The sequence below is a fragment of the Colletotrichum phormii genome (genome assembly GCF_030913505.1).
Source record: "Colletotrichum phormii strain CBS 102054 chromosome Unknown BDP81scaffold_32, whole genome shotgun sequence".
NCBI lineage: Eukaryota > Fungi > Ascomycota > Sordariomycetes > Glomerellales > Glomerellaceae > Colletotrichum > Colletotrichum phormii.
The window spans coordinates 207,088-228,561 of NW_026851474.1; the positions used below are offsets into that span (position 1 = coordinate 207,088).

At 51.6% G+C, this 21,474-nt stretch overlaps 9 protein-coding genes across 9 annotated transcripts; 3 read left to right on the forward strand and 6 right to left on the reverse strand.

Moving 5' to 3' along the window:
• Nucleotides 1-577: 577 nt before the first annotated feature.
• Nucleotides 578-1,234, forward strand: BDP81DRAFT_411013 (uncharacterized protein; the record flags this gene model as incomplete). Its single annotated transcript, XM_060589146.1, has 2 exons — nucleotides 578-916; nucleotides 1,226-1,234. The coding sequence occupies exons 1-2, from the start codon at nucleotides 617-619 to the stop codon at nucleotides 1,232-1,234; spliced, it is 309 nt and encodes a 102-aa protein (XP_060438897.1). The 5' UTR covers nucleotides 578-616.
• Nucleotides 1,235-1,242: 8 nt separating this feature from the next.
• Nucleotides 1,243-3,371, reverse strand: BDP81DRAFT_385405 (uncharacterized protein). Its single transcript, XM_060586980.1, is given in 6 exon segments — nucleotides 1,243-1,814; nucleotides 1,827-2,363; nucleotides 2,403-2,464; nucleotides 2,517-3,027; nucleotides 3,123-3,173; nucleotides 3,230-3,371. 4 exon segments carry the CDS (start codon nucleotides 2,977-2,979, stop codon nucleotides 1,260-1,262), a joined length of 1,617 nt encoding a protein of 538 aa, XP_060438898.1. The 5' UTR covers nucleotides 2,980-3,027; nucleotides 3,123-3,173; nucleotides 3,230-3,371; the 3' UTR covers nucleotides 1,243-1,259.
• Nucleotides 3,372-4,020: 649 nt separating this feature from the next.
• Nucleotides 4,021-5,127, reverse strand: BDP81DRAFT_440454 (uncharacterized protein). Its single transcript, XM_060591510.1, has one exon. The coding sequence runs from the start codon at nucleotides 5,016-5,018 to the stop codon at nucleotides 4,230-4,232; it is 789 nt and encodes a 262-aa protein (XP_060438899.1). The 5' UTR covers nucleotides 5,019-5,127; the 3' UTR covers nucleotides 4,021-4,229.
• Nucleotides 5,128-6,863: 1,736 nt separating this feature from the next.
• Nucleotides 6,864-7,743, reverse strand: BDP81DRAFT_440461 (uncharacterized protein). The gene is made up of 2 exons (XM_060591511.1): nucleotides 7,459-7,743; nucleotides 6,864-7,372 (listed from the first exon to the last, which is right to left on the reverse strand). Exons 1-2 carry the CDS (start codon nucleotides 7,559-7,561, stop codon nucleotides 7,161-7,163), a joined length of 315 nt encoding a protein of 104 aa, XP_060438900.1. The 5' UTR covers nucleotides 7,562-7,743; the 3' UTR covers nucleotides 6,864-7,160.
• A 268-nt stretch (nucleotides 7,744-8,011) lies between these two features.
• On the reverse strand, nucleotides 8,012-10,332 carry BDP81DRAFT_333214 (uncharacterized protein; the record flags this gene model as incomplete). Its single annotated transcript, XM_060585657.1, has 5 exons — nucleotides 8,012-8,636; nucleotides 8,721-9,070; nucleotides 9,126-9,431; nucleotides 9,490-9,820; nucleotides 9,977-10,332. 5 exons carry the CDS (start codon nucleotides 10,330-10,332, stop codon nucleotides 8,012-8,014), a joined length of 1,968 nt encoding a protein of 655 aa, XP_060438901.1.
• A 1,168-nt stretch (nucleotides 10,333-11,500) lies between these two features.
• Nucleotides 11,501-13,220, forward strand: BDP81DRAFT_506351 (uncharacterized protein; the record flags this gene model as incomplete). The annotated part of the gene is made up of 2 exons (XM_060595660.1): nucleotides 11,501-12,815; nucleotides 12,840-13,220. Exons 1-2 carry the CDS (start codon nucleotides 11,940-11,942, stop codon nucleotides 13,218-13,220), a joined length of 1,257 nt encoding a protein of 418 aa, XP_060438902.1. The 5' UTR covers nucleotides 11,501-11,939.
• A 350-nt stretch (nucleotides 13,221-13,570) lies between these two features.
• BDP81DRAFT_333083 (Mss4-like protein) lies at nucleotides 13,571-14,200 on the reverse strand (the record flags this gene model as incomplete). The annotated part of the gene is made up of 2 exons (XM_060585646.1): nucleotides 13,571-13,987; nucleotides 14,069-14,200. The coding sequence occupies 2 exons, from the start codon at nucleotides 14,198-14,200 to the stop codon at nucleotides 13,571-13,573; spliced, it is 549 nt and encodes a 182-aa protein (XP_060438903.1).
• Nucleotides 14,201-16,333: 2,133 nt separating this feature from the next.
• On the reverse strand, nucleotides 16,334-17,955 carry BDP81DRAFT_440472 (L-asparaginase II). Its single transcript, XM_060591512.1, has one exon. The coding sequence runs from the start codon at nucleotides 17,741-17,743 to the stop codon at nucleotides 16,667-16,669; it is 1,077 nt and encodes a 358-aa protein (XP_060438904.1). The 5' UTR covers nucleotides 17,744-17,955; the 3' UTR covers nucleotides 16,334-16,666.
• A 908-nt stretch (nucleotides 17,956-18,863) lies between these two features.
• On the forward strand, nucleotides 18,864-20,243 carry BDP81DRAFT_506356 (monocarboxylate transporter; the record flags this gene model as incomplete). Its single annotated transcript, XM_060595661.1, has 2 exons — nucleotides 18,864-19,032; nucleotides 19,087-20,243. 2 exons carry the CDS (start codon nucleotides 18,864-18,866, stop codon nucleotides 20,199-20,201), a joined length of 1,284 nt encoding a protein of 427 aa, XP_060438905.1. The 3' UTR covers nucleotides 20,202-20,243.
• Nucleotides 20,244-21,474: the final 1,231 nt, after the last annotated feature.

A 21,474-nucleotide genomic window follows, 5' to 3' on the forward strand; every position in this document is an offset into this window, starting at 1 on the left:
GAGGCTTGCGGCGCTTGGTCGTTGCATTTCGGACATTGGTAGCTGACCATCAAGAGCTCTTTGATTGGAGTCGTCATTTTTGGCACAAGCTTCGTGTTATGCGTTGAGAAGGTAGAATCATCGGACGACAGCGCCCTACAGAACATGGGATACCTTGGCTGAGTTGGAGTCGAAGTATTATCTCTAGCACTGGTGACGCGATTGTCAATGAGCATCTACAACCCTTAAGATATACTTCCTTGCAAGTCAGTCAGTTTCTGAAGGAATGGTGCGCCTGGTCAGGGCCATAAAGCTGGCAGAGAGGGGCCTCGATTGCTCGGAGATCTGCTTCAATACCACCCCGCTCGCATCGGACTGCCGCATGATGCTTGGAGCTCGAGTCCTCTACCGTGAGCTCCGACCTGGAGCTCCGCATGACCTGGTTGTCGTGTTCAGATGAACGCTGTTTGAGATACTTAAGCTGCCCCTCCCGCTGAGATCATAGTCCGAGGGGAAGCTCCTCCTCCATGATTAATACTCCTTTTCTGTACGCTAAGAGTCAACTTGAGAGGAGCGAAACACTCAAATCTGAACCCAAGATATTCATAAAACACAGCAGCAACCGCTTTTGAACACAATGTCCATGAACATAACCTCCCCGTTCTCTCCCCTTCCAAGCTACGTCGTCGGCACAGGCCTGACCTTCATCGGCCTCCTAGGCTTCGTTCGACCCCTGGCAATCTACGACCTTTTTGGCATTGCCCGACCACTGTCAGCTGAAGCCGAAGCATTCAGCTACGCCAAGTCCGCGCGCGATCTAGCAACGGGGTTGCTCTTCATCGGGCTCGAGACGTATCAGGAGGGAAGCGGGAATGAGGACGCGGTGACTGCGTTATTGGCTATTACTTCACTGGTTGGGGTCATGGATTGGTGGATTGTAAGAACCATGGGTGGGAAGGGAGGGAGGGGGGATGGGCGGAAGGCGTTGAAGCATTTGGGGAGTGGAGTTGTGCTTGCGAGTTTCGTTATTTGGAGGTGGATGTACTAATTAGGTAGTCTTGGATGAGTGGTTGTTACTAGGTTGCTCCTATCATGGACTTGAAACAAAGATGCTCAACGATGTCATGCTCACATCAAGCTACTATAGCGAACAGCAAGAACCAGCTATGATGGCACGTTATCGACTCCGACTTGACGGGATGTTCAATTTCTGCTCTGACTACTAATCGGGGCTGACCCTTTGCAGCCGTCGTGATGCATCCTTCGTCTCGGTTTACTATCTACTTGGTTGCGTATTTCACAGGCTCAATGTCTTCCTGGAACCCAACCCCAATCAGCGGCTGCCCATGTTTGATCAACTTCGTGACACCGTACTGAATCTTTCGGTCCTTCATCTGTGTTGATATCTCCAAGCTATTGATCTGTCCAGAGCTTGCAGGGAGGTCCATAAACTTCGAATCTCGGAAAACGGTCGACAAATAGCCCAGAACATCCGGTCCCTTGGCCATATGCTTGCATACCACACCTAAAATACCAGCACATAGAAGAACAAGGCTGGAAACCAGGCCTAGCGCAGCCCATGAGCTCGAAATATCGAATCTAAGCACAAGAGTGCTCGCCCCTGCTGGAACAGTAAGGTTTGATGTTGTGACGGCACCACCACGACTTCCGCGGGAAATCTTAGACGATACCTGTGTTAGCGTCAAATACGTGTTGATTAGTTGGCTCAGACGTATCCCAAGAGCTTCTGCGTTGATATCAGTCAAATTCGCCGTATCGTCGAATTCTACGCCTCTGAGGTCTGGATCGTGTATGTGGTAAAGCGACATATCAGCCTGCTAATTGACAGGCCCCCCGATTGTGAGCGGCAGTTTCTGGGATATCAAGTTGAAGACACCTGGAAACGATAAATGAGAGATTTGCTCCGAAGCATGTTGCTGTTGTGAGGGTCTCTGTGCCATGACGCGGCAGGTTTTCGCGGCAGCTGAGGTGCCGGCTGCTGGTGTTAAACAGTTGACTAAAGACTCGACGTATTCTTCGGTGACTCTACAATACGCCCGCAGCGGTGCAAGTGGGCCCGAAATGTCCTCAGTAAAAATGGCTTCGAATCTGAGGGTCGTGGGGCCGACTTCGATCCCCGTCTCGTTCTTCAACAACATCGGTCGCTGCTCTGGGCGATGCGCAAATTCCATGACGGTGCCACCGACCCGGGTCCATATTACATCTACAAATCTATCGAGTGCCAAACTCCATGTCGTCATTTCGTTCAGTTTAGTTGTTCCAAGCGGGTATCCGTGCCAAGTATCGTTCGTCAATGAGAAGGTTGGTTGCGAAGTTTCAAGAGCGACGCTGGAGAGCAATGTTGAGTTGACCAGGTCGGGTTTCTTCCCGTTGTTCTGTACCATGGAGTTGCGCCCAATCACTTTGACTACATCTCCGCATACCAGCCTAATATAGCTTAACTCAATTTTAAACGTTGTGTTGCCTTCGGTGACATCGCTGAGGTATACCGACCAAGGAAGAGTAGGTATCAGAACCTGAGTCGTAAGAGACCTTCGTCCAAGTAGGTACATTGTGCCTCAAGAAAGGTACTTTGGCATTTCCCCAAAGATCAACTGATTCAGACTTAATCCCTCCCGATGAGGTAACCAGGGCAATGTACAAAGATGTTAAGGAGCGAAACCAAGCGTCTCGGGGATAACTATTAGACCCCCCCACCCAGTTCTTGCCAATAAGCCCACTGGTAGCGCTATTGTCAAAATAGGTGATGTTTGTGGCTGTAAGCCGAGGCTCGAGTCGCGAGGTCATCATTCTCAGGAGGGATTGTGTCCCAAGCGGGGACAATGCCCATGTGATAAGCAAGGAGGCGGCTAGTATGTTGAAGGAAGCAAGACTGAAGACGGTGAGAACGGTTCCTCCCACTGTTCGGCTGCCCATCAATTGCTCCAGTGAGCCTATAGTAGCCCCACGTTCGAGCCTGAGGCGAGCTGCTTCGGACATCAAGCGCCCAACAATTGAGGCAAAAATGATTGGAAAGAAAGAAGCAAGCTATGATTTACAAGATATTAGCAAGTGACCCATTTCAACGACAATGACAGCAAGGACATGTTCGAGTTTGGAGGAATTCAACAGCTTAAACGTACAGTCGTGATAACTAAGTTATGTTCTCAGGTTTTGTTGAAACCGAAGTGAGTCTCAAGCCTCTTCAGCCAAACTTGTCGGGCTTGGCCCAAGTTCAGAGTCGTCTCACCGGACTTCTTATGTGGTTTATGAAAAACAATTGAAGCTTTCCGTTTTTTCGCAGGGTCAAAGGATACGAAGCGAAAAGCTGAACCGCCGATTGGCTCCATCGTGAAGCCCACGTTGCACAAAGCCGTGCAAAATTCGGCCCAGGCGAAGGTGCCTTGGGTGCCGTTCGCCAGAGACAGCAAGAAGTCTGATCTCTGAAGGTGGATTTGCGGCAAGTGACTCGGAGATGAACTACACGGTGACCGTTGGGTTGACTGCTCGTTCGGTTGATCGGAGACGTTGATCCGGGGTTGTTTCCGTTGCCGACGCGTTTGTTTGAGTTGGGTGGCGGTGGCTACCATCATGGGCGCTTTGCTGAAGGTTGAGACTAAGGGCTCCGTTGGGGTTTCCGGTGCAGGCTGTTCAGGCCCGAGTGGCATCTTCAGTTCTATGTCGCGAAAGACCACTTCGAGGGCTTCATCTTTCTGCGATACCTTGGCCATCTGCTGGTCCAACTGTTGCCAAAACCCCCGGTGTCCTCCCGCAGAGCTAAGTTCACCGGCCTCCTCCATAGCTTTAGTCGCCTCCTCGAGGATCTTCGTCCAGGGCCGTAGCCTACCGTTCTGCTCCACGCGAAAGGACTCGACCATCTGAGAGTACTCCACCATATCAGAGATCGACAGGTAATGGCTCTCTGTCTCTTCAAAACAGATAGCCAAGACGTGAAGGTCGCTAAGAATCTGTGAGACCACGATGGGGAAGGACTTGCCTTCCACCGCTTCTCTCTCGATTGTTCTCATTACCTCCGAGAGGCCCATACAACGGAGGACCGGGTCGTCCTCTCTGATTAGATCCAAGAGCTGATGGCCAGCTTCGGTGAGGGATCCCGGTGGCGGTGGCACAATCCATTGAAAGTGAATTGATCTCTCTTCAAAGGCGGCATGAAAAGCGCTGTCCAGGAACGCTGCGGTCTTCATAGTGTCATCGTTCGCGTCAGTCAGTAGAGATCTCCCTGCCTTTTGTCAAGCGGTTCTGATGAGCTGGTCCAGGGTATCCAAGATGTCGATGCGGCTGAAAAGCATAATTAACAGCTCTTTGGAGCCGCTGCCTTGAGCCATTTTCTTTCTGGTGCTACTCCAGGAGGCGACGTCTCGACGAACCTGCCACAGATGATCTTTCGCTTCGTCGAGTGATGTTCTGATGACATGCTCCAGATACTCTAGATTTATGCTCGTGGCATGGCTGTATCTTGAACGGGAAGGGCGTGCGAGGGAGCTTTCTTCCATGCCACTATCGTAATCCTGGACGACTGGCCTGACATCGTCTTCCGCCGTGTCGTGCATCGTATCTACAACGCTGCCCAAGAATTGGTAGATCTCTCTTTGTCCTTGGAGCTGCCAGAATAACACGTTGGGACTCATTGTCTTAGAGCTGATTTGCAGCAGAGTCTCGTCCTCTGCGACCTCCGTGACAGGATCACCGTACAACTGAAGTCCCTCTACCGTGTCGGAGGATCTGTCGTGGAAGACCAAGAATGATACGCCTTCCACCATGATGGGGATCGTATGCCCTGCCCAAACGCTGAGGAGCAAGTGGCGGCCATCTGAATGACGGAAATGTTGGGGCGACAGTTGACAGCGCATCTCGAGCAAAGATGGCAGGTTATCACTCTCCGCGAGATCAACGCAGTTAAGTGCCGGACATGTAAAACGTAAGTCGATCCGCGACCGATCACCGCAAAGCCCATGCAAGTAAGCATATATGGCAGAGTTCTGAATCTGAGGAAGCCCATACTGCTGCAGTATTCTCATCCTAGTATCGGTCTCCAATTCTGCCCAGGTCTTTCGAAAAGCAGGAAGATGATTCTTCTTCAGTTTGAGCTTGTCGAAATCCAGCAGAACTTTCTCCTGGCGTTGAAAGACAGCCTGCGAGAACTGTTTTCTGTCCATGAGAACTCTTTTGGTAGAGGTCGTGCCGATGCCGAAGGTGCGGTCGATTTCAGACGCCCGTGCTTGCCAGTTGGGTCCGAAGTGGCGGGCACATTTATTCCAAAGCGGATGCTGCGAAATTTTGGTGCAAGCTTCCTCCAGACTCAAATCGGACACGTCGATCTTGAAAAGCTTGCATATCCTAGCGGTGGCTTCGATCTTTGTGTGTATATGGTCTTGGGCGCCCTTGATCCAATTGTCCAAGTCCATCCAGTTGATTTTCTTGTTCATCTCTGTCTCCAAATCTCGGAGCGCCTCCACGAGCGGAAGACGTTCAAGACGTGCCGAGAGATTCAAGTGCGAAATCAAGTTCATGGCATCGTGAGTATTCCCGAATTGACTGACAGAGCCTCGGATTGCGATGGCGGCATCCCATAAGGTATCGACTTGCTCTAGTTGCCTGTTGATCCAGCTGACAGAGCAATCCGTGATGGCGGACATTTTCGCTTGCGCTGTTTGAAGCAGCCGGTGATGGTTGGTGTTGGATCTCTGAGTAGTCGGTAGAAAGGGTGGATCTGGAAGGAGGTATGGACCATACAAACGGCCCTTCCACTTACATACCACTTCTGAGGAATCATGGGCTCTGCCCATTTCCTCCTCCCTCCACCTCAAGACGCAGCAATAATGTACCAATTATTGATCCTTCGTTCCAACCGTACGGTTGCCCTGCTGACGTGTATACCAACAGTTGGGGATGACGAACAAGCTGTTCGGAAGGTGGGAATTTGAGCCGCGGCCATCCTTTGTTTGCTGCGTGAGCACAGCCAGAAAGGGTTCTCCGACTTTCGGAGACCTTCTGGACCCGTCTCGTCAAACGGAAGTAAAGAACCTTTGAGCAAACACAAGCCTCACATCGCAACGCATAAACATACTCTGTTTCACCATGGCGAGCTCCTCGTCAGACATTAACACTCCGCCGGAGCCCACTATTCTTCAGGGGGCTCACGTACCTGCCACTTCGTCGACACCTATAAAGGAACTCGTTATTTCTCTTATAGAAAACGGAATCTACCTTGGCAAGGCAACACGAACCGCGGTCATAGGGGTTTTTAAACTCAAGCCGATTCCAAAATAACTCCGAGCGCACGCCGCAAGAGCCCACACTTCTGCCCGCTCATCATCTACCCTGCCTTTCTCAACACACAAGACCTTCGCGGCCGACCTTCTCGGCACAGCTTCATCTTCTATTCCACCAGTCACCACACCTTCCCTGCCGACTCCGCGCCCTCCAGCCGCTCAGCCTCCAGTTGATGCTTCAACCGACAACGTCGAGCAATACTACAACCACTATCAGCAGGCCCGATATCCGCCAGCTCACCGAAATCATCATCGCACCAAGCTCTATTCCAAGGAGCTCGAGTAAATCGGTGCGGTCAGTGAAAACGGCCCTTCCACTCAGGTGCTTCCATCTTCCAGCCGTCTTTTTGACCTTGCCTTCCTTCTCCGGCCAGCCGCAGATCTCGGGGAACGTTCCTCGGGCGTAGATGGTGAAGGGTGTTTTGGAGATGTCTGATGCAGGCCATGGCCGGTGGTTTTGGCTGCACCAGTAAGTGTGGGACTGTGGATACCTGAGGCAGTGGCTGGTGCCCCAGGCACCAGCTGCCCGATCCACCTCCTGGTTGATCCAGCCCACCGCAGCCACCTTTCACCTTCTTCACGACATCACCAACCAACCTACAATACCAGTCGTATTGCCTCATTGCTTGCCTCGCTGATCCAGATGAGCAGTGTGTACTGCCCACAGTAAGACCCTCCTTGGAGATTCCCCGTCGACTTATTCGATTATCTCGATGCGTATGGCAGGGCACATGACTTGGAAGAGATGGGAGAAATCACAGTCCGGCCTAGGTGGTGTTGATCTATGAATGGTTAAGAAAGTGCCGGTTAGTGTGGGCGGGCTTAGTCTTGTTATAGATAACTGAATAGACTTCTAGCTTCTGATCAGGGGTATATATATTTTGCGTACTAAGAGCGCAGCACGGGTTTGTTCAACCTAGGTGTGCCTCCTGAACCCATATATGGCTGGCGTATCCTGTAACACTGTCCTGGCCTGGGGGTTTGCGGGGGAGTCTTGGGCGTCTTGGGCGTCTTGGGAAAGATGTGGTGGATGGGCCCGAAGCTTTGCGGGGCCTCAGGCCAGCCGTTTAGCATTGTCTTCTGGCTTAAAGGCTGAAGCCCTGGTTCGACGAGCTCAGATTAGAACCTGTGAGATAGTTTGGGGTGATCTCGGCCGCATTCCCATTTGCGTTGTTTCGGTTCTTACCCGTCGTACCAGAAACGAGCCAAGACTGTGCGCCCATGAACAGCCACAGAGACATCTCACGTACATTTAAGACGCTCTTGCTTGGTCGATGCCTGGCAATCATAGGATGAGGCTGACATGGCAGCCAAGCAGGAGCCCCAGTGACAGATCTTCAGTATGGTCAGCAGTGGCATAATGAATGGGGATAAGTGTGTTAGATTGACGCCTGTGCCCGGATAAAAGGCACCTGAAACTTGCTTATCCGCATAACTGCAATATGCAAGAACCGGTGAGAACGGATAGATACAAGACAAAACTCCGCTTCTAGAGTTGTTCAGTGGAGAGTCAATGGTGGTATCTCTGCTCAAATCTTGAGCTGCAATCCCTTTTGTATTACTCATTAGGCTCCCATGTCATGTATCTCAGGAAGTCTTTCTTGCTTTCTCTAGAATGACGAAAGATTGCCGACGGTCAGGTGAGGTCTCTCTACAGCAAAAGGCCCAATACAGAAGGAATCACTTCTATCTTGTCGCTTTTCCTGTACGCAATTTTAAGCAACTAGGACGCATCTTCCTCAGGGTTGGCCATCTTCGCCCGCATGCCCAGACTCAGTCTGCTCAACCATCAACTTTTGAAGCTCTTCGACCAGGTTGCGAGCTTGCGCTCCCTCAAAATCAGTCGTCGCAAGGTCCAGGTCGATAATCCACCGCGCCTCAGTCTTGTCGGTCATGCCCTTGATAGATGCGTGCCGTCTCTCAATCTCATCGAGCTGTGTCAAGACGCTGGTAGCCTTGTTCGTTCGTATGGCCGAGTGCCGCAGCGCCATTCCAACCATGCCCTGGGCGATTGACCCGAAAACTGGGAACGAGGCGTATAAGTCCTCTAGGCCTGCGAGGCAGACATCCAGGTAGAATTTCCACTCGTTACCGGGTTGGCCGTCTGCCCGGAGTGTCATTCCTCCTTCGGAGATCATGGCGTTGGCGACGTAGACGACTGCAGTCTGCCATAGGACCGAGTAGTTCGCGCTCTTGTAGCGCAGGCGGTATAGCAGAAGCAGTCGCTTTAGCTGTGTGACGGACGACGCATAGACTGCTTCGGGAGTGGCATAGTGTGTACTGAAGGAGTAGAGGCGCTGTGATTTGTATTCGGTGGCAAGGAATGGTCGGAATAGATCAGTCACCACGGCGTGGAAGTAGACGCTGTTGGAAATATGTCAGCCCCGCACAAAGCAGCATCGAATCCCAACGCTAGATCAGGAGTACTGGGAAGGGTGGATGACGTACTGTAACAGCATGACGCTGTGGTTAGTTTCTTCACCTCTTGCCATGTCCAAAGAGAGTGCACCAGACCAGCAGAGTAGACGGTGGTATGTTCCTTCTGCGAATCTCAACGTTGACTCGAGCGTGGTACCATGATAATGAGGGCCGTAGAATCTTTCCAAGATGTCTTTGAAAATGATCCACATATCACTCGCGGCACTGAGGAGCTGGGCATGAAAGGCTATCTTGAATGTCTTTGGATCGTCGCTTGGTAGGAATACAATCAGGTCTCGGGGCATAGGCAGTAAGGGTGGTGTGTGGATTTCGTGGACGCGATAGTGAAGGGAGTACACCCTGCATGCATTAGCAACCATCTTGGAATGGGAACATTGATCAACGCTGGAGTACTCACGATACCCAGTTATAAACGCCCCAAGCAGTGTACGATACCGCCCTCGTCCACTCCGCGTGGCCGCCCAGCCAGACGGTAGCTGATTCGGCTTCGGATTGCACATTGAAGAGACCCATCGCCTTGCCCAGCTTGACACTCTCTTGCAGGAACCGGAGACTCATGTCGTCTTTGCCGTACGTCACGGCGCACATGCTCAGTATTTGTAGTGCAGCAATGGTAGTGACGCTATTTGGCTGCTGTTGATCGGAGAAATATTGCTGAGATTCTGCGAAAAGAGCTACACTGAAAGCGGCGGCATCGGCGTGGAGGGTCGTATATGCTTGCTACTTTAGTTAGCCCATGGGAATCGCAAAACATTGGGGGCGGGAATAGGTAACTTACACACGCCCAACTCAAGACGGCAGTGACAAGAAACGGAGAGCAAAAGAAATGTTGAAGGTTAACCAGATCTCGTACAAACAAGTCGGCGTCGAAAAGGGGTATCGTAGGGTAGTCAATGTCAAGATAGTGCGATATAGTACTGATGGCAAGGTCGTTCGGGATGGGGATATTTGTCCACTTGGTGATATCAAGAAGACGTAATCGTTCGTCGAAGAGTGGTTTCGGCGTCGCAGTCCCCGGAGAATCAGGAGGACCAGATTTGGGCTCCTCATCTCGCTCGGGAGTCAGGTACGGGCTCGCGAAAGGAGAGACTTGCCTGGAAGACCTGCAACTTGTTAGTGTGTTGCGGCGTCTCGGCCAAGCTCAGGATACCGTTTGTCAAGGATATGTCTGTCGGGGCGACGTTCACATGCCCTGACAATAGGAATCCGGACTAGGCTATTGATAAGGGTTGACAGACTCATCTTGTTGCCCTTGCAGCCAAGACTTCGTCACAGGTTGAAGTAAGACTCCAAGAGTCAAGTCCGTGTACGGTACCGGGAACAGAGCGGGATATGCGATAGGGTGTCGGATGGTCAGTTCGAACCCAAGGCTGTTCTGTGTTGGTGGCAGAAGCCCTCTGAGGTGTTGCTGGTCGGACGGGCGTGCCAGGTTCAAAGCACGGCTGGGCGTCTCATTGCGTAGCTTGCGAAACAACTCGAGGGCTTGTTCTGGCGGAAGCGTTCGAAGAGATTCGAGTATCTCGGCAGGGCCACCTCGTTTGGACTGCTCCACTTCGGCGAGAGTAACACGATGTCGGACGGTGTAGGTGTACTCGCAGTTCTCCGTACGGTGATCACACATGACGCATCGCGGGAGTCGTCCATCGCACTATCGAGACGGCAATTAGCATCCCATGCAACAGAGCTCGAGGCATGTACAATGATTGGCACGTCAAAGGAACAACGCCGCAGTGGCAAAAGCAGGACAAGGGAAACCGAGCCCCACCTTTGTCTTTCGCCTGCGACACGGATCGCAGGCGCTGTTGGTCTTGCGTGGCCGCGCGGGACGGCGGAGGCTGATGTTAGGTCGGCCGGGCCCAGGACGGGGACCAAGACCGGTACCAGATTCGGCGTTGGGATCAGAGTTAGAATCGGGATTCTGCCGGATGTTGGCCGGTGACCCTTCGGCTAATGGCCGTGGCCGCAGCGGGCGAAACTGCGTCATGTTGGATGGGTTCGATTGGGTGGCATTTCGACGGCATTCGCCACGTGTATCAGGTCATATCGGAACCTGTTCGATGGCGCACCCGCGGACGGTAGATGGGAGGTGGCAATTACAGGAATAGTTGCGGGGTGTCGTCGAAGAAATGCGGTGAAGGGGGGGATTCGCAACGAGGGCAGCGCTCTGGCCGGAGGCTTCCGAAGAAAGCTTAGCTCCAATTGGTCCATTCTCAAAGAAGCTCTCTGTTGGCTCGCTTGAGTTGCCGCGCTAGTCTCAATGCAGTATTTTGCGGTCCATTACGGTCTAGACCATCGATCCGGTGAGTCCGGGGCAGATCGGTGAGTAGCTCACCTTGAGGTGGTGAGCGGTGACCCGAGGTGAACGGTGACCGGTGAACACTTCCACCAGACCGAGACACATTATCCCGTGGATTCTGCAAACCTCGATGCCGGCATTTATGCTTACCAGCTGCTTGGTTCTTCAGCCCTATATTCATTCAGCTCATCAATGCATCCCAGACTATGACTGTGAGCTGGAGAGTAACTTAACAAGGTAGGTAACTTTGAGTCCTCCATACTTACGTGGCTTTCTTAACCACCTTACTTCGAGCCTAGGGAGGCCACTGATCCGCCGCTTCAACGCTGGCATATTCCAAGATGCCAGCTCCTTCAACGTCCCTGAATAGTTCCTTGTTCAATCAGAGTTCCAACTATTGGCAAACCAATGTTCCTGTTTGGCACGCCGCCGATAGCCGAAAGGTTTCATCCCAAAAAACCAAGTCTGGCACGGGCAAGAAAGCTTCCAATATCTAAGAACTATTGGTGTGTTCGTTAAATGCCCCACGGCATCCGAACTTGCCCAAGCACGTTAAAATCCCCAGCTATTCCGTTTCGAAACCAATATCTGCCGAGACTTGCCGCCAACGCTTCACTGTTGCGGATGTTCATCCGAGCGGCCAGGTCAGGCGAGCTGCTTATACCTCGAAGAACAACATTGGCTTTCAAACTTTGTCACTTTAAGCTACTCTACACAGGATTCACGTTGCCAGCAGTTACCTTCCATTGGATTTATATGATTGATACAACGAATACGTTACCCCCGCACTTTCACTCCCCGTGTTCTTCTTGGCTGGACCAATATCGCGCCTATTGTTGGACGACCAAGTTGAAACGAGCTCATACAATGGAATTGCTTCACGCCTGACCTGTCGCGGCCATCTAGTCAACCTTTGAGTCGACCAACCCGCCATGGCCCGAATTGGCACACAAATAGTAAAGACGGGTTGTACAACCTGCAAAATCCGGCGTATCAAGTGCGATGAGGCGCGTCCCTCTTGCGCGAGATGCATCTCCGCCGGCCGTAGATGTGACGGCTACATCTCCCCACCGACGACGACATACTACTGGGCGCAACTTTTGAGGTCATGCCCTGTGAATGACGCATCTTCGATCCGGGCCGCACAGCCGAGCAGGGCCAGCATCGTCTACGCCGAACAAACGATGGACTTCTATCGCAAGGTCACCGCGCCGGTTTTTGCTGGGTCCCTCAAATCGTACTTCTGGACCAACGTCGTGATCCAGATGTTGGACCAGGAGCCTGTTGCTAGCCACGCCGTGCTGGCGCTCAGCTCCGTGTACGAGACTTTCAGCAAGGGAGCGTGGGAAGCAAGTCCCTTTGCTGTGTGGCACTACAACGAGGCAATCAAGCTTCTCCGCACGACGACGGACCGCGCGCTGATCCTCTTCGTCTGCGTTCTCTTCATCTGCATAGAGCTGCTCCGCCGGAACCCGAAAGACGCGGCTACCCACTGCCGGCACGGGATCAACATCCTGAACGAGATACATAATGAGTCTGACTTTCTGCGGAATCATGTGACACTGGTTATGCGGCAGTTGAGCATCGTTCCATACCGCTACGGCATCAATCCCGCGACGTTTCCGACTGTGCGCAAGCCCATATCCACATCTACCAACCGACTCCAGAATGTTGCAGAAGCACATGCCCGACTGTTAACCATACACGTCCGTCTAGTTCGGTACTTGGAATCTGCCAATGATTGCCATCTCGAGCCCGGGCAGGAAGGCCCCGAACCGGACGCAAAGTGGACTCGGCAGTTCATCCTCGTTGACCTCGATGCGTAGTACAAGGCATACAGGGAGTTGAAGATGGAGGAGAGATATACCAACAGGGAGGAGGATATGGTGCGATTATTGGATATTCGATATCTCGTGGCCAAGATCGCGCTTTTGAGTTCCGACAAGGGGGAAGCGGGCGAATGTGTGTACGACGAGCACACGGACAAGTTCCGCGCCGTAGTCGTCCTCGCATCGCAGGCAGAACCCGCACCGTCCTCGTCAAAGTCCTCAGCAGGCTGGGACACTGAAAGCGTTCTGGAACTGGGCTACAGCTCTCTCCTTTTCATGGCCATCACCAGGTGCCGTCAACTAAAATTGCGGCTCGAGGCGCCAAGACTGATGAAGAAGCTCATGCAACCCGAGAGGAACATTTGGGAGAGGAAGTTGACGTGATCAATAGCGCAACGAGTGATTGAGATTGAGCATGATATCACCCTTGACGGGACTACTGACTTGGACGCTTTGATTTCTTCCGATGAAGGAGGCAACGGGTTTGTGCCGCAGGAGAGGCGCATAGTCGAGATGAACATTCGGGGACCCGCGGAAGCTACGGTTCCCCCACGGAAAAGGGTGCATTTCTACCTAAAGGATGGAAGGACGGACCAGATTGAGGACAAGAAGGAATATCTAGCAATATGATGATACCAATTGGGCGACGCTGGCTGAGACCAAATCATTATGCAATCTAGCTGCTTGCCTGTGCGCTCTACCATTGGGGAAGAATTGCTGTATTGACTATGTGCCTATAAAAGACTCTTGATATCCTGCTCAGTAAGCATACGGTCCAATTGCACAACTCCATCAACCGGTTTCAACCAAGATGCGCGCGTGTCGATAAACTGCTCTACCTGCGGCTTGAGCTTCGTCTCCACGAGACGGAAGTCATCAACAGTGCCGAGTCTGAGAATGCTCATACCAGGCAGGCCGGAGCTGACGCGGTACATGAGCGTGCCGCAGGTGCCGCAAAAGTGGTTCGCCATGTCGTTGCCTGTTGCGATGGTGCGGGACTGAATGAAAGATTTCAGGTTGTCCTTGCCGCGAACGTGGCGGAGGTGGCTGTCGGCAACTGAGAAGTTGGAGCAGAACATGGAAGAGGAGATCTTGCGGCAGTCTGTGCAGTGGCAGATGAAGCGGTTGAGAAGGCCGCGACCTTGGGTTGGCTGGTTGGGGCTGTTAGTATGGTGGTTCTTGGTCTTGGTCTCGAATTTTGTTATTTGGGAGGAATGGATGTGAAGACTTACGAATGAAAGTTGAACGGCGCCGCAGAGGCAAGTTGCTGTTGCTTCATCCTCTGTGGACCAGCCGTCCTGAGCTAGGCCGGCGAGCGGAATGAAGGACGGTGACGTCTTGTCGTCTCTGGCGATGGAAGACATGATGCGTGGGTTGACAGAGACGATCTGAATGAGTTGCTGTGTGTGACAGATGATATGAGAACGACGTGAGGATGGAAAAGATGAATCGAAGTCAGCGACAAGAGGGGAAAATGTTTGGTATATATACATCATCTGCGAGTTTCGTATAGCATCACGACCTAGGCCAGCCACTTGGGCTTGGCAGTTGCATGTACTTGGATGCGGGGGTGCACTGACGACGAGCGGGAATAAGACGAGGGACATTTCTGTGCAAGTAAGTGCATATGGTTTCGATGTGTGATTGCTAAGCTTGCTTACACCAGTCGGCCAAACTTCTGTCCCTCAGAATAACGTGGTTGATAAGCGAGTGGATCAGACAAGCGAGTGGATCAGCCGACCGCGACCAACATATCTTCCACCCTTCATAGGCGTTACGCCACAACCAAGCATGTCATCACAAAGTAATGAAGGCCAGCTAACCTTAGCGGTTCAGGCTATCAAAACGACACCAAATCTTAGTATCCGAGCGGCATCCCGGATCTACTCAGTACCCTTCTCAACCTTACGCCATCGTCTAAGGGGAAAGTTATCACGACGCGACACTATGCCTAGATCGCGGAATTTGACTACGCTTGAAGAAGAGAAGCTAGTTGAGTATATTCTCGACCTAGATTCCCGATCATTCCCTCCCCGCATTAGAGGTGTGGAAGAAATGGCTAATCGACTGCTCGCCGACCGCAACGCGCCCCCAGTTGGGAAGCGCTGGGCTTCGAACTTCGTCAAGCGACAACCACAGCTCCAGACGCGCTTTTTTCGCAGGTACGACTACAAGAGGGCCCAATGCGAAGATCCAAACGCCATAAACGCGTGGTTTCGCCTTGTGGCGAACACAATCGCGAAATATGGTATTGTGGACTCTGATATCTATAACTTTGATGAGACTGGGTTTATGATGGGCCATATTGCATCTGGGATGGTCGTCACGAGCGCCGAAAGGCGTTCAAACACGAAAATGATGCAGCCTGGTGACCGTGAATGGGTTACAGTCATTCAGGCCATTAGTTCGTCGGGCTACAGCGTCCCGCCGTATATCATCGTTGCAGGCCAATATCACCTCTCCACCTGGTACACGGAAACCAATCTCCCACGCGACTGGGTCATTGCAACGTCTGACAACGGATGGACAACAAACGAAAGAGGCCTAGATTGGCTCCAGCACTTTGATCGGCATACAAAACTGCGTGCAACTGGCAGTTATCGCCTCCTCGTCGTCGATGGGCATGAAAGTCACCACGCTGCCGACTTCGAGATATATTGCAAGGAAAACAATATCGTCACACTCTGTATGCCGGCCCATTCGTCTCATCTGCTTCAGCCCTTAGACGTTGGGTGCTTTGGGCCACTAAAGACGGCTTATGGTCGACAAATTGAGGATAAGATGCGCCGGGGTAATACGCATATTACAAAGGAAGACTTCTTCCCTGCGTTTCGCGAGGCTTTTGCCCAAGCTATTACGGAAAAGAACATTCAGGGAGGTTTCAGAGGGGCTGGGCTTGTCCCTTTGAGTGCCGAAAGTGTGCTTTCAAAGCTTGATATCAGGTTACACACTCCAACACCTCCAGGATCCCTCCCAACAACACCCCCTGCGTGGACTTCTCAGACGCCAAACAACCCAACAGAAGCATCTTCTCAGTCTGAACTCATCAAAAGGAGGATCTCCCGCCATCAGAATAGCTCACCAACTTCAATTATTGAAGCTGTTGAGCATCTATCAAAGGGGGCGCGTGGATTTATGCACCAGATTGCGTTATTAAGGTCTGAGAACAAAATCCTTCGTGAGGAAAACAACCTACTAAGCCGGCGCCGGAGGGCTAAGAAAACACGTCTCAGACAAGGAGGAAGTCTTACTATAGCTGAGGCTGAGGACCTTCAGTCGCAGAGAGAAGCAACAGCTCAGATCGAGGAGGAAACACGCCGGAGTAGTGGTCGCCGACCGAGGACCGAGACGGGCCAACGGCGATGTGGCGTCTGTGGGAACACTGGTCATAATGCACGAACATGTCAATTTGCTGAAGAAATGTCTGAAGAAGAGGATCTTAAATAGTTTCAATTGAATTACTTTTCTTAGTGCTGCGTATCGGTCGCAAATGTGCTGTGGTCGCGGTCGGCTGATCCACTCGCTTGTCTGATCCACTCGCTTATCAACCACGTTATGCATCCCAGGCTTAAACCCGGGCGGCTGGTTTCACTCAACTGATTCATCTGCAGTTGAGGGAAGATGTCGGGATGTCGGGTTGTCGGGATACTATCTCACTCCATTGAAGATTGAATAATTGATCATGAGTGACTATGAGTCACTCCGCAATTGCTTCGTAATGCCTCATCTATCCTGCTCCATCATGAGGTGAGAGAAAGCAACGATCTATCACTCTTATCAATCCATGTCAGCCATATCCAGCAGGTTACTCCTACTGTAAGTAATACAACTCAAACCACGTGGCGAACGTTGAAAGAGTGTGAGACCTGGCCCGTCTCAACGCCCATGCTATTGACACGCTTCAGATGCTGGAAGCCAGCTAGTTTCCGTCGCATCTCTGTTGTCCCAATTTGAAGCTGTTCCAATATCTCTGGGACCGCGGCATAGAGGATTTCGAGACTCCCGTCTTCGATCTTGACCGCAATGCCGACAGCACCCTCCGCGCCAAGTTCCTTCGTTGACTCTGATGCTTGGATACCGATGGTGTAGCACCCGTCTGCGCCAACTTTGCCGAAAAGGCCGCCTTCGAAAGCTTCCATGAGCACTGTACAGAAACGCCCTTCTCCGCCAACCATTTCGGGGTACGTTGACATGGCGTTGTAAATGTCGGCCATGTATCTCGTTCTCGTGGACTGGACGGCATCTTCCCTCTCGACAGCATCCGCAGCCGCGGCAAATGCAGCATACATGCGACCCATGGAGTAGAGAGGTTGCCCGGGCGCAGGAAGATTACAACCATCAATTGCCCACTTGATCTCGTCTCCGCTGAGCCCGCTCAAGTCTTCGACAACTTGCTTGACCTTGACCTGGATCGGATGGTGAGGGAGGTGATAGCCCTCAAAGCTCGCACCGAGAGCCTTTGCGCCCCCCAGCATACCCGCGTGTTTCCCGGAACAGTTGTTGTTGATCTCCGTTGGCGTGAACCCGGCTCTAATCCACAATTTATCGAGCACCGGGCAGATGGAAGGGTGGCCGCCGCAACGAAGGTCCGACTCTTGCGCCCCGACCTTGGATAACATTGACCTCGCCCTGGAAACATGCCGGTCTTCGCTATTGTGAGATGCGCACATTAGGGCTACATCGGCGCCGTCGAAGCCATATTTTTCAAAGTCCGGAGTTTCGAGCACTGCGAGAGCTTGCGCTGGCTTGGATGCGGAGCGAGCCAGCGTCATCCTCGAAGGGCTACCGACTGCATAGAGGATTTTACCGCTGGCATCGACAACTGCGGCGTGAACTGCGTGTCTGTTTTCGACAACACCGCCTCTGTCTGTGACCACATAGTCTTCGAAAAGGCTAGTCTTTGTCATTCTCAGTTCGGCGGATTGCTCGATGGGATGTTGTTGCGGCGATAGAGCTCTATGTTGAGACCTGTGGCGCTGCGCTGAAACTTGCAAATGACTTGACAGTAGACTGCCTTGATCAGGATAAATGTAAGTTGCGTAGCTCAGACGGCGAAGGAAAGGTGAGTCTTTCTCTATTTATTTTTCGCTATGCTCTATCGTAAAGAAAGGTCAGACAAAACCATATGAGTTGATAAGAGGAAAATGTGGGTGGGTGTACCTCATTCATTGGGGAAAACTTCAAAGGGCGCCGTTTGACGGTTCAGGGACCAATGAGTCATGCCGGCCAGCGAGCTTACGCGACTGCATCGGGCACATTGAAGGATTGGCATTTCAACCAATTGAGGGCTCGCAGATCCCATTACTCAGGATGATTCATAGTTAACCGCCGTATTGATGAGCGCTTAAACAGACGCTTCAGAGAGTACTGCCTAAATAAGTGAAGTCGTACCGCCGTCAATTTGGTATTAATAGAAGGTCCTGTCTTTGGGCAACACGTCTAAGTCTGATGCAAACCCACCCACAGGCGCGACTTGGATCGTACTTTGTGTGTCAAGACATCTCTAAGGTTGACATAAAATACACCAAAGATCGCCAAAACTTGAGGTAGTCAATTGGTGATTGGTGTAGTTTAATGAGAGAGATACTCCGGCTCGAAGCTGGAGCTCGGCTAGAGATATAGTGAGAATTAGATCGAAATCACTTGACAACATTGTAGAAAACTACTTACCAACCTGAGATTAACGCAAACAACAGAAAAGTCAAGTGTTCTATCCTGTTGCACACAATACAATTACTTTTTACAAAACCTATTAGACCGCATAACTCGAAGCGATCAAAAGTACCTCACCAACTAGGAAAGGCGTGCGCCTTTTCATGTGAAAAAGACTCTTGACCCAGTGTTACTACCCCACAATCGGAAGCCGTCCCGGTCCGGCACCGGTGTCGGCTTTTCAAGACTCTTTGTCATAGAAACCTAGACTACCCCAAGGGGATCAGGAGAACATCAGAAGAAGCCGTCACGGAAATTCTTCAAAGTAAGGCCTATTCTAGAAGACATCGTTCGTGATTCGGTGCTCCATTCAAGATGTCGGTTGAGCTGCGCCCGATGCCGAACTCCGGCGCTGCCGCCCCGGCGCCGCAGACTGATGAGGAGGACGGGAATACCTTGATCCACACTATGCCGCCAACCGACAAGGGCGCAGCCGCATGGAAGTTGTTGCTTTCCAGCTTCGTTATTGAAGCTCTGCTTTGGGGCAATTGAAGTTCTTGGGCATTCGATTTTCCGACGGCGTCACTAACCTGGCCAGGATTCCCCTTGACCTTTGGTGTCTTCCAGGAATACTATTCCTCTCAACCAGAATTCAAGGGCGACTCCAACATCGCTGTCATTGGCACAGTATCCACCAGTATCTACTTCCTGGGAGCCCCCCTCGCCGCCCCGTTAGTGAAGATATTCCATCGCTACCAAAAGCACATGGTTGTTAGCGGCTGGGCAATGTGTATTGCGTCTCTGGTCGGCGCATCTTTCGCTACCTCCGTCGCGAGGCTCATCGCAACCCAGGGCGTACTCTACGGCTTCGGATTCCTGATGCTCTACTTCCCGGTGCTGCGAATGCTCAATGAGTGGTTCGTCGCCCGGCGTGGCCTCGCATACGGCGTTCTTTACGCTGGCGGCGGATTCAGCGGTGTGGGAATGCCGTTTCTGCTGCAACTATTGCTGTCGAAGTACGGCTACCAGACTACACTACGTGCTGTTCCCGTCGCTCAGTTCCTTGGTGTTGCACCCGTCTTGCACATGATCAAGGGCCGACTGCCACCGTCGCCCCACGGTGCCATGCGGATGTTCGATATCAGCTTCCTGAGGCAACCTCTCTTCTACTGCTTCGCGCTCTCGAACCTGTTCCAGAGCTTCGCTTACTACATCCCGTCCCTGTATCTGCCTTCTTACGCCAGTGCCATTGTGCTATCGGGTACCATGGGAGCGCTTCTCCTTGCAGCCCACAACTTGGCAACCGTTTTCGGACAGATTGGTTTCGGATGGCTTTCTGATCACACGAACAATGTCTTTATGCTCATTTTCGTTTCTTCTTTCACGTCAGCGGTTGCGGCGTTTATACTCTGGGGATTCGCCCACTCCCTGCCACTATTGGTCATTTTTGCACTGGTCTTTGGCATGTTTGCTGGAGGCTTCCTCATCAGCTGGCCGAAGTTTGGGGCGATGCTTTCCGACGACCCACAGCCCGTATACAGCATGATGGCATTTGGCAAGGGAATCGGAAACTTGGCTACGGGTCCGATTACCGCTGGATTATTAACCAAGCCGGTGAGTGGGGGGTACGGGATGGGCCGTTATGAGTCGCTCATTCTGTTCTTGGGCTCTTTCATGTTTTGCTCTTCCTGGGTGCCTTTGCCTGGCCTTTGAAGAAGCGAGCTTAAAGCGCGGTAGATTTAGTATAGTTGACATGGGAAGATGGTTCGATAATTCAAGGTCTATGCCTGAGATTCAGAGCCTCTGAGTCCTCATCTCCATTTCACCATGAGTGCAACTTGACAATTCGAGAGACTTCCTAGCTCCCCGTAATCCGTAAGCCATCAGCTGATGCATTATCTTGGCCGTGGCGCGGGCAAAAGTCATTTATAGTAGAATGCTGGGGAGATCTGAGTCAAGGAAACATGCCATCCGCCGAAACCGAGTTTACAGTTTCTGTCCATTCGTAGTCCGCCCAATAACCTTCAAAAACGGTCATGAGGGGGCGCCTGCTTAAGTCTAGGAACGACTGGAAATACAATTCGCCTTAAGAATGGTCTATAGCCAGTAGCCTTATGAAGCCTTGGCCGTGACTTTCGGGCCCGTTTAGAAGCCCGCTGTCAGAGATCATCGAATCGATGTTTTAAAACCGGAGTCAGATCGCTCGGACTAGTATCGTTGACGTAGAACGCAATATTTAGACTCAACTTTAATTGTCCGAATCTTGGGGATAAAGAGGTCATGAGTCCACCAACAACCTCTACTACACACCTAATCTTACGAGTGTTCCCAAACTTCCGACTATCAAGTATCAATCATTTTCAGTGTTATTCCTCCAAGCAATTTTAATTACTGAGACTGAAACCAAGATACCATGCGTTCATTCACCGCAAGCATCACATTGCTTTCTTTCCTCGCCGTTGGATCCCTTGCCCAGAGCAACGGTATCACACCGGTAACATGCCAGCCGGAGACAGTCAATTGCGTTAGTCTAAATCTTGAAATATTTCGAACAGAAACATGGTCTAATCTTGGTTCTCTTTAGGACTCGACGGCAGACTGTGAAGCAAAAGCCAAGCTTGGAGGATTTCCCTGCCCAGCTGGGTCGGGTCAAAACGATACCGACTGCTGGATTACGTCGAGTCCCGACGCCAGTGTACAAATGACCCTGAAGGTAAATTATCCTCTTTCATTCCTGTCCGGTGATGCTTTGTCTCAGATCGGCTGACTGGATACTAAATCTCACTCAGTGTTGGTGCTGTACTATTGCAATGTAGAAAACGTAAAAACAAGGTTTAGGTCATTCCAACATTCGAGCCACTACTCTTTCCGAGATTCATATAGCATTGGAACATATCATCCCACGCAAGCAGTTCAAAACCATGTTGGCCGTACAAGATCTAACGAAGTTCGGTTTGTGGTTTAGGTTGCCATCATCCAATTAGAA

What these genes read in the sequence shown, in the direction of transcription:
- BDP81DRAFT_440472 (XM_060591512.1), bottom strand. Translation starts at nt 17,743, where the DNA reads ATGACAAAGACTAGCCTTTTCGAAGACTATGTGGTCACAGACAGAGGC.
- BDP81DRAFT_440461 (XM_060591511.1), bottom strand. Translation starts at nt 7,561, where the DNA reads ATGATTGCCAGGCATCGACCAAGCAAGAGCGTCTTAAATGTACGTGAG. An exon ending in GCTCGTTTCTGGTACGACGG is followed by an intron (nt 7,373 to 7,458) that starts GTAAGAACCGAA and finishes TCGTCGAACCAG; the next exon opens with GGCTTCAGCCTTTAAGCCAG.
- BDP81DRAFT_440454 (XM_060591510.1), bottom strand. Translation starts at nt 5,018, where the DNA reads ATGAGAATACTGCAGCAGTATGGGCTTCCTCAGATTCAGAACTCTGCC.
- BDP81DRAFT_385405 (XM_060586980.1), bottom strand. Translation starts at nt 2,979, where the DNA reads ATGTCCGAAGCAGCTCGCCTCAGGCTCGAACGTGGGGCTACTATAGGC. An exon ending in GAAGGTCTCTTACGACTCAG is followed by an intron (nt 2,465 to 2,516) that starts GTTCTGATACCT and finishes ATGTCACCGAAG; the next exon opens with GCAACACAACGTTTAAAATT. An exon ending in TATGCGGAGATGTAGTCAAA is followed by an intron (nt 2,364 to 2,402) that starts GTGATTGGGCGC and finishes AACAACGGGAAG; the next exon opens with AAACCCGACCTGGTCAACTC.